General features: G+C 45.0%; 1 protein-coding gene across 19 annotated transcripts in view; it reads left to right on the top strand.

Annotated features, from left to right (window-relative positions):
- ACACA (acetyl-CoA carboxylase alpha) overlaps positions 1 to 6,046 on the top strand; it is a 277,600-nt gene extending 271,554 nt beyond the window's left edge. For all 19 annotated transcript variants that reach the window (XM_019424026.2, XM_053892519.1, XM_019424025.2 and 16 more), the window contains 2 exons: positions 2,006 to 2,142; positions 3,668 to 6,046. In XM_019424026.2, the coding sequence (XP_019279571.1) occupies positions 2,006 to 2,142; positions 3,668 to 3,791 (261 nt within the window). In that variant the 3' untranslated portion in view covers positions 3,792 to 6,046. The remainder of the gene's footprint in view (positions 1 to 2,005; positions 2,143 to 3,667) is intronic.
- Positions 6,047 to 12,535: the final 6,489 nt, after the last annotated feature.

Below are 12,535 nucleotides of genomic sequence, written 5' to 3'. Positions count from 1 at the left end.
TAGTTTTTTTTTTCTTTTTCTTTTTTTTCATTCTGAAACCCAAGAAGCATTCATTGTTTTATTTCTTACACCACCACCACCACCCCTCCCCCGCCAAATCTGCATAAGTAAGGGCAAGCGCATAAGTCCTCAAACCCTGGAGAAGTCTAAATTACTGATGATAGAGATGGAAATGTCCCAAGTTTGGGTGGCAGCAGCTAAGAGTATCCCAGTGTATCCAGTCCACATGTAGGGTGCACAGGCGCTGGGATGCCAGAGTGAAGACCACTGCATTGTGGGGGAAACCTCACTACCCACCCCCTTTGTCAGTAGAGAGTGACACAGCACCTCCCTTCCTTCAGAACAAGACACTTCCCTGTCATTTGCCTCAGAGATGGCAGAGTCCTGACGGAGGCACAAAGAAGTGGGAAGACGCACTCAGGCTTACACTGGCGTGGCCATCCCACCCTAAGAGAGCTGATCTTTGTAGCCATGATTCAAACAGAGACAGGCACCTTGGGCGCCAGAAAAAGAACTGCACAAAAGGACCAGAAAAGGTGCACTGCTGACCCTTAATCCTGGCCTCCTTAATCCTTCAACTGTGAAGAACTCCTTAAGAATTTTTAGAAACGTGGAAGTCAATTACATGACATAATAAATAATCAGTCACAGCTAACTCACCAGCTAAGTTAGAAATGAGGAGGTGAGAGTCTGCAAGGAACCATTACTTTAGAAGGCATGAAATAAAATGTTAGGAAACCACACAGTGCTCAGTTTCTGACTGCGTGCTGCCGTCGAAGGGTGTGAAGAAGACATTCCCTCTGTGCCTCACAGGTCCTGAAGTTCCAACCATGGCTCCTGCACCTTTGCTTGTATACAAGGTTTCCTGAGCCGCATCTCAAGCCTCAAAGCCTCTGAGAGTCCCTGATGCACCCACCTATTAAATTACAGCGCCAAACTCATTGTCATTCTGGCTTTGACTTCGTTAGTGATAACAGAGAAGGATAGCGCACCTTTAAATGACGAGCTTTGTGTTTAATTACCCAAACAAAATGACATAAATATGAATGAGCCCTAATGGTGGTACTTGGTTTTCCGGAAACCATTAACAAAACGATTCCTAAATGATTTGTAAAGAAAATGAGAGGAGAGGAGAGGAGAGCAAGGAGAAGGCTATTAGGTTTCTAACACACTCCTGAATTATTATGTAGTCAACTACCTAGGAAATACTCAGCTAAATGATCTCGAAAAAAAGGAGGCACAAGGTGGTTTGTTTAGACTTTCAGGGTTACAGATACCTTGCCCCATTGGAATACTCTCGTAGTAAAATGGGTAGGTTTCTGACCTAGTGGCTCTCCCCTAGTAACAAGACTTCCCATACGTCAGTACCCCTCTGTGCCCTGTTGAAAGACTTCCACAACCAGGCAACCCATCTGCCACCCTGGCAGGGGCCAGAGACTTACATTTTAAGAATTGTGTCTTACTTCCTCAGAAAAGACACCTTTCATTTTTTTTTTTTTTTTTTTAACACATGTTGACTTTATTTTGTAAGTAAACTCTACGCCCATGTGGGACTTGAACTCACGACTGCAAGATCAAGAGTTGCATGCTGTACTGACTGAGCCATCCAGGTGCCCCTCAGTCAGCACTTTACTGAACAATTTGGGCTTTTGACTGTTTCTCTCAAGTCCATTAGGCAATTACCTTGTCTCACTCAGCCTTTGTGGAATAGGTGGAGACCTAGAATGATAGGACATGAGTCAGTATGAGCACTAACATCTGTAGGGGCCCATGTGGATGCTTCAAAGATGCATCTTGTACCAAAAGAAGGAAAGAGAGAATGAGGAAAGCTCCTGTCCTGAGACCTCTTTCCTCTTACTATTGTAATGCCAGCAATAGTGGAGAATCATGAACAACTTATTGTGCGGTGAACAAGCTTTTGGAGTGAACTTTCCAGATAGTGAACAATCTGGGTGTCCAGCCTGGCCTGGCCCCAGGTGTTTGACCAGGAGTCGTCTTTTTGCAGGCCTATGTTTGGGACAATAATAAGGATCTAGTGGAATGGCTGGAGAAACAGCTGACCGAGGAAGATGGTGTTCGCTCAGTAATAGAGGAAAACATAAAATACATCAGCAGAGACTATGTCCTCAAGCAGATCCGCAGGTGAGACCCTCTGTGGGAGGGCAGGCGGCGGGGGTTATGTAGGAGAAATTGGGCTCGCTTCTTTGGAAGGAGCAAAGATTTAAGGACAAATCATGAAATGATGCCTTACAATCTTTGTGGTTTCTTTCTGTTTGGGACTGCTATAGTTGACCCACAGATAAAAATAGAGCCTTGAAATACAATTCTTTCTCAGCTACTGGTCCCTAGGGGCACTTAGTAATCTCAGCTAGATGAGGGCTTAGTTCATTGTGCCCAACTATTAGCTCCAAGTGCAGATCTTGTGAGAAAAGCTGATTTCATGGCAGTTTCTTGGGGAACTACCTCCTCCCCTCCTTGAGCCAAGAGTTAGCTATATTCTTGAGTCCAGTCTTCTCAATTGAATGGATGGGGAGACTGCTGGGGACATTTTTAAATGTCAGTGCAGAGAACAAATCTGTACCCAGATGGACCTGTTATTTGCATTTTCTCCCATTTGCTTTATCATTTGTATATATATATATATATATATATATATATATATATATACACACACACACACACACACACACACACACATATACACCTTCCTATATGCCTACTAAGGATAAGTTACATAGATCATGGCCCATCATGGCCCTTTACCCCAGATACAAAAGTGTGCATTTGCTAATGTGGATATTCTCTTACATAACCACAGTAAGATCAATTTTAGTAAATTTAACACCGAGAGAATCTCTTATCTCATCCACCATTGGATGTAAGATGTTGCTCCTTTTGATTTTGTCTGGTGTTTTCTCATGATTAGATTCAGGTTATACACTCTCCGCTGGAATATTACATACATGAAGTGGCCTTCACAGGGTACCACATCTGGACACCTGAAGCCATCTGTCCCTCCTGACATTAGAATCACCTGGCCAGGATGTTACTCAGTTTCTCCACTGTGTAATTACTGATTTCCCCCCTTGCACCTAATAAGCAATCTGTGGGTAGACACTTCGAGACCATGAAGATACTCTGTTACCAGGATTTCCCCCTGGATCCCCGGTGACTCTTGTCTGATCCCAGACAAGGTTACAAAAGGATAACTTTCCAACTCTACGTCCTTCACAGTCCCCATTCCAGCTGTCTTGTAAGCAGAAAGTCTTCTCTCCTCCTAGTCATGTATGTATTCGCTAGTCTACACCAGTCATGAGTTTCTATTTTTTTTAAATAATTTGCCATTTATTATTATATTTACTTCGATGTCCAAAATGTCCAAGACTTAGCCAGTGGAAGCATCTTTGTGCCAGTTCCACTTTTTTGTGACGTGCCCCCATTGTTTGTTTATGTAATTCCTTACTTCCTGACATTTCAAAATGGGTTCAGTCCATCTTGTACCTGCCTTGCTGCTGGAGACTTTTTTCATGTAGGAAAACAAATCAGGTAAGGTGGTGACTGAAGTGTCTGCAGTCGATTCTGTTAGATTATTGGGCAGTTCTTAAGCTACCCTAATCCAGACACTGTTGCCTCTCTTTTCTTCACCATCCCAAATCTTCCTCTCTAGCTTGGTACAGGCCAATCCCGAGGTTGCCATGGATTCCATCGTCCATATGACCCAGCACATCTCACCCACTCAGCGAGCAGAAGTCGTACGGATCCTCTCCACGATGGACTCCCCTTCAACATAGAAAGAGCTTCCTGCCCATCCCTGCCCTGCCTCTGGAGAAAAGGGCTAGAGCTGCCTCTTACGCCTGAAACCACTCTGATGAGAAGGCACAGGAGACCCAGCACTGGAATCAAAGTGGCATTTTGCTTCCCCTTGAACGTTTTCAGGTTATGCATGACATATTGGGACATAGGGTCACAAAGTCCCCACTGGTCACACCCATCCCGTTCAGTATTTATTACCCTGTCTGTGACTACAGCTCTTTCTCCCTGCAAGGACCCGAGAAGGCAATGAAGGGTACAAGCATGTACCATGCGGTCTCACTACACAAAGCAGGGCTGCTGCTCCTGTCTATACAGCTACTTGGTCCCAGCCCAGGGAGGTACTCAGCAGCCCTTCCTCACCCCTGGCCCCATGAGCCTGCAGCCACAGGCAGCAGAGGAGGGCTGGAGTGAGGAGGAAGCCTCGAGTCCACGTTTTTTTTTACCCCCACATTCAGCCTGGTACGCACTAGGTACAGGAGAAGAATAGTTCCCAACTTAATCACACCAAGGTACCTATTTATCCTTCATGGAGTATGAAATCTGCAAGCTCCATAGGAACTCGAAGATGAGGGCAAAACCACGATCCAAGAAGCAGACAAAAAAAGGTAGACCAAGTCACTGCTGTTGATTTAGGGACCTCAACTGGGGGTTTGATTCTCTTAGAACAAACAGAAGGACAGTTGACCTACCACTACCTTGCCTGTCACTGCTCAGTTCTCTGCTGCACCTGCTGGGAGCTGCGCAGACAGCGTGAGAGCCGGAGCGGCAGAAGAAGAGCTGGGGGAGTGACCCTTTCTGTCACTACTGGAAAGTTAGTTACTCATGCCACAGGGAGAATGGGCTGGATAGTCTCTCATTTTAGGACTCGTAAGGTTATTACTATTAAGCCTGGAGCTTTGATAGTTATAAAAGGTTAATAGTGCCTACAGAGTCACTCAGCTCTTTTTCCAGGGCAACTCTCCCAGCAGCGGACGTTCCTACTTCCTTTGGGTCTTGTCTCTCCCTGGAATGTCCACAAGCAGCAGGTGTAGCCAGTCTCCCCACAGCTGCTGAAAGGAACCCTGGTGACATCTTTGTTCTGAGCACCAGGAACTGGCCTTCCCCGGTGTGAGCAGGCTTCCAGGGAACACGGAATCCACATGACCTTAAGATTACCTACAACTCCGTCATGGTGCTGCTGTCTTCCAGGCTCACCGGTCCCTCCCTGGCCAGCGGCAGGGGCCTCCTCACCAATGGTAGAGAGAGTTTATTTTCAACAGCCTGTTTATTCAAAGAAAGAGTTTACTGATTCCCCCGTTGGTGTTCCTAAAGCAAGAGTGGCAGGTGATCAGGGCTGGTGTAGCATGCAGTTCTTACAGTGCAGCTAATTGCATTTGTCACTGATGACCAAGGAGGAAATAAATCACTAAGATGTTCTGGAAGCGGTGGTATGAATACTTTCGTACAAGCTACAGTTTTGAGCCTTAACCCTACAGTACACGCACAAGAAAGAGCCCCCTTCTTCAGGAACTGCTTGTGCATATGAGCACTGTGTAGCTGGATACATTACTGACTGCCCTCTGGAACTCGGAGCTTCAGCCAGGCTGCCCTGATGCAAGGTGCAGGTGTTGAGTATCATCAAAGAGGGCAGAAGAAGGTGAGGAACAATGTTCGGTCCAGATAGAAGCATCCACTGTGGCTGGTATCCGCTTAAGTAAAAACTGGATTCATCTTGGACCAGATTATACTTTTCTGCAATTAGTAAAATCTACCTGTAGGTGGTACAAACCCCCTGCACACCCCAGCTGGCCTGTGCTTGCCCTGGCTTTTCTTCAGAGGCAGGGTGGGTTATATTCGTGTTACCAATTCCCCTTCACCAAATTATTATTCAGTAAGTGAATATGGTTCCTCTCTAAAAGTCTGTGATGCCTACTCCCCCATCCCCAGAGCACCTCACTGTAGGTCTTACCCCAGACAGGAATTTTTCATGCAGAGAAGTCAGGAAGAGCCATAGAACGTGAGCAATCTGATATCCCCCAGCCCATTATATAGGCAAGGTTACTGAGCTAGGAGGAGTATAAACGATGTATTGAACAAGACTTGCTTGAGCCGAGATCGCCATATTCACTTCATTCACAAAGCAGCCTTCACTTGTCTCGTTGAGCGTTCAATGGACACATACCCTGATGAGCAAGGAGCATCAAATGTATTCTTTCCACGTTTTGTTGAAATAAACCTCCACATTTGTAGAAGAGTCCCTGTTTGTCATTTCGACCCACGCCCAGCCACCGCATTCATGTTCTACTTTAAGCGGGGAGCTTTCAGCTCTGGTAGGCTGAGCCGCTGCTCTGCTGCTAAAAGCTGAGCCATTATAGTGACAGAACAGCATGCATGCATTGCTTCTGCAAAGTGACATCTTTGAGAAACTTGGAGGCTTTTCAGATACACATACCCTTGATGGCCTGGGCAGTTTCAGGGGTGTTCTTAAAAGGAACATGAAGATTTAAACCTCTTGGTTTACATGATTTTGTGGGATTTTCTGGGTCAAGTGAATAGTGAACCATATTCAGAGCTCACCTCAGGCCAGTTTTATGGAGAGGTAGATTCTCTTAATAATTTAGCTACTTAATGGATTTTGAATGCTAACTTTGGGCACAAAAAGGCACCAGGAGCAGGAAGCTCATGCTTGTGTACCTTCAACCCTCTGCCTCTGTTTCTCTCTAAATCCATGTGGTTGAAGCAAGAACAAACACCAGTCCCCAAACATTTGCAAAGAAAAGTGGAGGCCACAAGAGATCAGGAAGGGGAAGCACTGGCCTTTGCTAATTATTAAACTCGGCGTGCTGTGTCTGTCTCTCTGGGATATTTAGCAAAGCAAAGGGTGTTTTTTTCCTAAAATGAAATGTTTATTTTAAATATACTTTATATATATTTACTTTATACATATATATAATATGTTGTAAATATACATCCATTTGAATCACCCTAAGGTAGAAGTTCTTAGAGTAAGAAGGGAGATCCAGGAGGAAAATTGCTACTCTTTGCCTCCAGCTGCCGCAGGGAATCCTGGTGAGCACAGAGGCCTTGAGCCTTCTTTCCTCCTCCCTAAGCAGGCAGATCAGAAGCAGACCCCAAGATGTGAACTTTAAGCTGTCCTTGTTCTCAGCTCATATCTGCTGGTGCTTCTGGGGATGGTCAGCAGGAAGAATGGGAAAAGATTCTGCTCCTGCCTCTGGGAACTTGTCTGACACATACAGTGCTTTCTTTTGTAGGGGAGTGCTATTTCTTTCACTGGTCTTTTTCATAAAATTTAAAACCTCCACTGGTACTACTAGAATAGTGAGAAAAGCTTGAACAGCAGGGATTCTGTGATCTAGTCCCAGGCCCACCTACATTTCCCCAACTGAAAAACAAGGACACAGGGATGAATACAGGTGTCTAATAACCATCACGGAGAACCCTAACAGTGTTCCTTCCAATGTGTAGGGCTTGGTGAGAGGCCTGAAGAGGAACTGAGCTGGGAGGTGAACATTCACGCCAATGCTAGCCTTGACCTGGGCAGAGGAAGGGCACCAGTTGAGTCTGCCTGATCTACAAAGTAGGGCAGAAAGTAGTAAGGGCCACATGAGTGGTATGGACAATTAAGGGCTGAAGCCTCCTGGTAGAGAGCAGTTTCCAGATGGGAAAGGAAGGCAAGGTGTCTCAAGTCAGGGCACACACATTTGCCAGGTTATGAAGGGACACTTCCTAGTTGGAAAGGAACAGCATTGCTCTGGGGGAGGATGAACAATGATATGTGAAAAAACAAGCAGCTGACAGACCATGGATTTATTTAAGTGTTAGGCCAAGGAAGAAGATATGTCCTGGAGAGAGTGGGAAACTGTTGGTGGTCTGGGGCATGGGAAGACCGGGTACAAAAGTTTAGAAAGCAGCATAACAGTGAAAAGACCACCAGCTTGGATGCCAAGAAATCTAGCTTCAAGCCCAGTCCCATGTGTGTATGTCACTGAGCTGGGGGTCACCTAAGATAGTCCAGAACACCCCAGGAGGCATAGAGATAACAAAACAACTGTCAGCTATTTTCAATACTCTAGAAATCCCACATGTCCTTAGGCAGCTAAGGCTCACCATGATCTCTGAAGACAGTTTTGCCAAGCCAGCTAGTACTGGCTCATATCCTGGCCAGAAGTTCCAATGGGCAGTTGATAAATAATGGGACCAGGACATCATCACAAATGCATGTTTGAGTAGGCAAAATCTTCAAAACCAGGATTCCCTGAGGTTGCAGGGGGTGGAAGGAACTGGGGGTGGGACATAATGGCACCTCAGCTCTGAAAGGACTCAGAACCACCCAGTGGGCTCTGCTCATTGGGAACTGTAAGGAGAGGAAATAGAGTGTAGTTCAGAGATTGTTGTATGGCGGGCTTAATCCCAAACATTCTGATCCTGTCACTGGTTTTCTGGAGTGAGCAGGAAGGACTGGGAGTAAGGAGAGACAGAAATAACGACGTCCAAGCCCTGAATTAGGAAAAAGCTAATAGAGCACTCTTGTCCGTGCTAACACAGAGAGATATTTTCGTAGCCACTTAAAAGAGCATAGACTGGGGGCATCTGGGTGGCTCAGTTGGTTGAGTGTCCAACTCTTGATTTCCGCTCAGGTCATGGTATTGAACCCATCAGGCTCTGCATTGAGCGTGGAACCTTAAGATTCTCTTTCTGTTTCCCCCTCCCTCCCTCTGCCCCTCTCCCCTGCTCTCTAAAATAAAATTTTTAAAAATTCTAAAAATAAAAGCATAGACTTTGGAATAAGCCTGAGCTGTGTTCAAATATCTAGTCCCTCCCTCATTCTTGTTCTTTGGAAAACTTCCTGCCTCCTTAATGTGTGAAATATGGATAACAAAGAACTCAAAGGGGCTTTCTGAAAAATTATCTTAAGTCAGTTGACATGAACCAAGCAGTGAGCATTAGTAGCAAATTCTCAGCATATGTTAGGGTTCTCCACGCTCTGCCCCTTCCTTGTGCTCACAAGATATGGGGCTTATCATCACTCTGGAGTGTCCTCCTAAAGCTTTCAGAGAAACATCCCCCCACTTACCTGAGCAGAATCTAGGGATTTTCTCCAGACACTGAGTTACATGGACACTGAGCAAAAGTGTCATTGAAGAGTAGTATGGTCTGAATGTCCCCCAAAATTGATGTGTTGATATCCAGCCCCTGTATGAGAAGGTGGGACCTTTGGGTGGTGCTCAAGTCATAAGTATGAAGCCTTCATGAATAGGAGTAGTGCCTTATAAGAGGATCCAAAGAGATCCTTCCCTTTTCCATCAAGTGAGGATATAACTTAAAGTCAGGGATCCCAGGAGAGAGCCCTCGCCTGACCATATTGGCATTCTAATCTCAGACTTCCATTTTGTTGTAGCAGCCCAAATGAACTAAGACAAAAAACTGGACCAGGATGGTGCTGCCATTCAAACCTAAAAATGTGGATAAGGAGAGAAAGTACCTCAACATAATATAAACATATGACAAGCCCACAGCTACCATCAGACTCAACAGTGTAAAACTGAAAGCTTTTCTTCTAAAACCAGGAACAAGATAAGGATGCCCACTCTTAATGCTTTTATTCAATGTAGTATTAATGTACAACATGGTGACTACAGTTGATAACACAGTCTTGTATAATTGAACTTTCGGAAGATGGTAGAACTTAAGTGTCTTCACGTACCAAAAAAGTGAGGCGGTGGATGTGTTAATTGATTAAATGGAGTGAATCCTTTCACAATGTGTACGTGTAGCAAATCACTACAATATACACTTTAAATATCTTACAATTTTGTATGTCAATTATGCTTCAATAAAGTTGGATTTTCTTTTTTAAACTGATACCACGAGTGAGGAGCTATAATAAACCTAAAAATGTAGAAATGGCTTTGGAAGAGTTTGGAGGTCCATGCTAGAAAAAGCCTACATTGCCATGAAGAGACCTTTAAACATGATTTGGGTGAGGGCTCAGAAGAGGAAGAGAGCTGTAAAGAATGCCTTCATCTTATTAGAGAATCTCTAAGTGACGGTGAACTGAATGTTGATAAAAACATGGATGCTAAAGGCCTTTCTGATGAGGTTTCCAACAGAAATGAGGAACGTGTTACTGGAAACTATAGGAAAGGTGATGCTTGTTTAAAAATGGCAAAGAGGGGCACCTGCGTGTCTCAGAGTCCAACTTCAGCTCAGTTCATGATCTCGCGGTTGGTGAGTTTGAGCCCCACATCAGGTTCCATGCTGGCAGTGCAGAGCCTGCTTGGGATTCTCATTCTTGCTCTCTCATCTCTCTGCCCCTCCCCTGCCCTACTCATCTCAAAACAAAGTGGCAAAGAACTTGGCTGAACTGTGTTCATGTTCCAGTGTTTTGTGGAAGGTAGAACTTGTGAGCCATCAAATTGGAATTTGGTTGAAGCTGTTCCTTTTTTTTTTTTTTTTAATCCTTTTAATGTTTACTTTTTGAGAGAGAGAAAGAGCGAGCAGGGGAGGGGCAGAGAGAGAGGGAGACACAGAGTCCAAAGCAGGCCCCAGGCTCTGAGCTGTCAGCACACAGCCTGACGCTGGGCTCAAACTCAAAAACTGCCAGATCATGACCTGAGCCAAAGTCGGACACTTAACCTACTGAGCCACCCAGGCACACCATGGTTGAAGCTGTTTCTAAGCAAAGTATTGAAGGTGTGACTTGGCTTCTCTTGAATGTTGACAGTAAAATGTGAGAAGAGAGAAAGGACTTAAAGACAGAATTGTTAAAAGGGAAGCAGAAATGTAAAATTTGAAAAATTCTCCATCTGTCCATATTGCAAAAAATGAGGAAGGATGTTCTGAAGAGAACACGAAGGGTATGGCCAGACAACCCTTTGGTTAACATGGGCAAGAACCTCAGACTTAATCAACCACCCCAGCAGGAAAACAGCCTGTTTGAACAAAAGGGGAAAGAGGAAGGAAAGCAGGAAGGTTGCTGGACTTAGATTTACAGGATGGGACCATAGAACTATTCTGCTTCTAACATGCTCTTTTCTTTAAGGCAAGGGTAGAAGGACCCCAAAGGCAATTCAGAGATCATCAGAGCTGCCTCCTTAGTTTCAAAAGGCGGGGTTTCAATTGGCCAGACGTTGAGCCCCACCCAAAGCTGTGGAGGGCAGACCCTTGCCCATCAGAGCCATGGGGGTGGGGCCCCTCCTGAAGACTCCACAGTAGTGCTGGTGACACTATTCTGGCCCAGGAGAGCTGCCATGTGGACTGTGCCCAGCGAAGCCATGGGGGCAGGTATACTGCAGGAGGCCAGTGTGAAAGATGAGCCTCCCACTCAGTATACCTGGAACGTGACAGGTTGTAAAGAAGATTGTTTTCAGGGTCACCTCGGTGGCTCGATCAGTTAAGTGTCCAACTCTTGGTTTCGGCTCAGGTCACGATCTCACAGTTTGTGAGTTCAAGCCCTGCATCAGGTTTTGTGCTGGCAGGGCAGAACCTGCTTGGGATTCTCTCTCTCCCTCTCTCTCTGCCCCTCCCTCATACTATCAAAATAAAAAACATTTTCTTTTAAAAAGACTTCTCAGCCTTAAAATTTAATGTTGTTTGCCTTATTGGGTTTGAGACTAGCTTGGGACCTGTCACCTCTTCCTTCTTGATTTATTTTGGAATGAGAGTGTCTATCCTGTGCCTTCCCACCATTGTATTTTGGAAGCACATGATTTGATTTCACACGCTCATAGCTGGTGGGGAATTTACCTCAGGATGTATTATCCCTTGAGTCTCACAACATATCTGACATAGATCTTACTTAGATGAGACTCTGACTTTTAGACTTTTTTTTTTAAATTTTTTTTTAACGTTTATTTATTTTTGAGACAGAGAGAGACAGAGCATGAACAGGGGAGGGTCAGAGAGAGGGAGACACAGAATCTGAAACAGGCTCCAGGCTCTGAGCTGTCAGCACAGAGCCCGATGCGGGGCTCGAACTCACGGACCGCGAGATCATGACCTGAGCTGAAGTCGGCCACTTAACCGACTGAGCCACCCAGGTGCCCCTGACTTTTAGACTTTTAAGTTGATACTGGAATGAGTTAAGGCTTTGGGGGCTGTTGGGATGGAATAACTGTGTTTTACATGTAACAAGGACATAATTTTGGCAGCTAGAGACAGAATGCTATGGTCTGAATGTTTATACTCCTCCCCAAATTTATTCTGAAATCCTAATGCCTACTGGTGATGGTATTAGTAGCTGGGGCCTTTGGGAGGTACTTAAGTCATGAGAACAGAGTCCTCATGAATAGGCTCAGTACCTTATAAAAGAGGATCCAGAGAGATCTCTTCCCCCTTCTGCCATATTGAGGACATAACAAGAAGTCTGTGACCTAGAAGAGGGCTCTCACACAACCATGTGGTACCCTGATCTTGGACTCACAGCTTCCAGAACTGTTGGAAATAAATTTCTATTGTTTGTTTATAAGCAATCCAGTTTGTGGAATTTTGTTATAGCAACCCAAATGGACTAAGACAGAAAAGGCTGAGCTCTAAGTCTGGCTGTCCTTACAGTAGGGCCTTGAGCAGCTCAAAGGCTTTAGGGGGTCTTGGTTTCCCTAGAATACATAAAGAGAAGACTGAATGAGAATACTCCTAAGATCTCTTCTGTATCTAGAAGGGTTCTAATCTGGGATCCTGGATAAAGCTAAAGTCTGGGTAAAAATACCATATCCAGTGGTGT

The sequence above is a fragment of the Panthera pardus genome, unplaced genomic scaffold (genome assembly GCF_024362965.1).
Source record: "Panthera pardus isolate Hobbes unplaced genomic scaffold, ASM2436296v1 HiC_scaffold_3, whole genome shotgun sequence".
NCBI lineage: Eukaryota > Metazoa > Chordata > Mammalia > Carnivora > Felidae > Panthera > Panthera pardus.
This window is presented reverse-complemented; position numbering and strand designations above follow the sequence as displayed.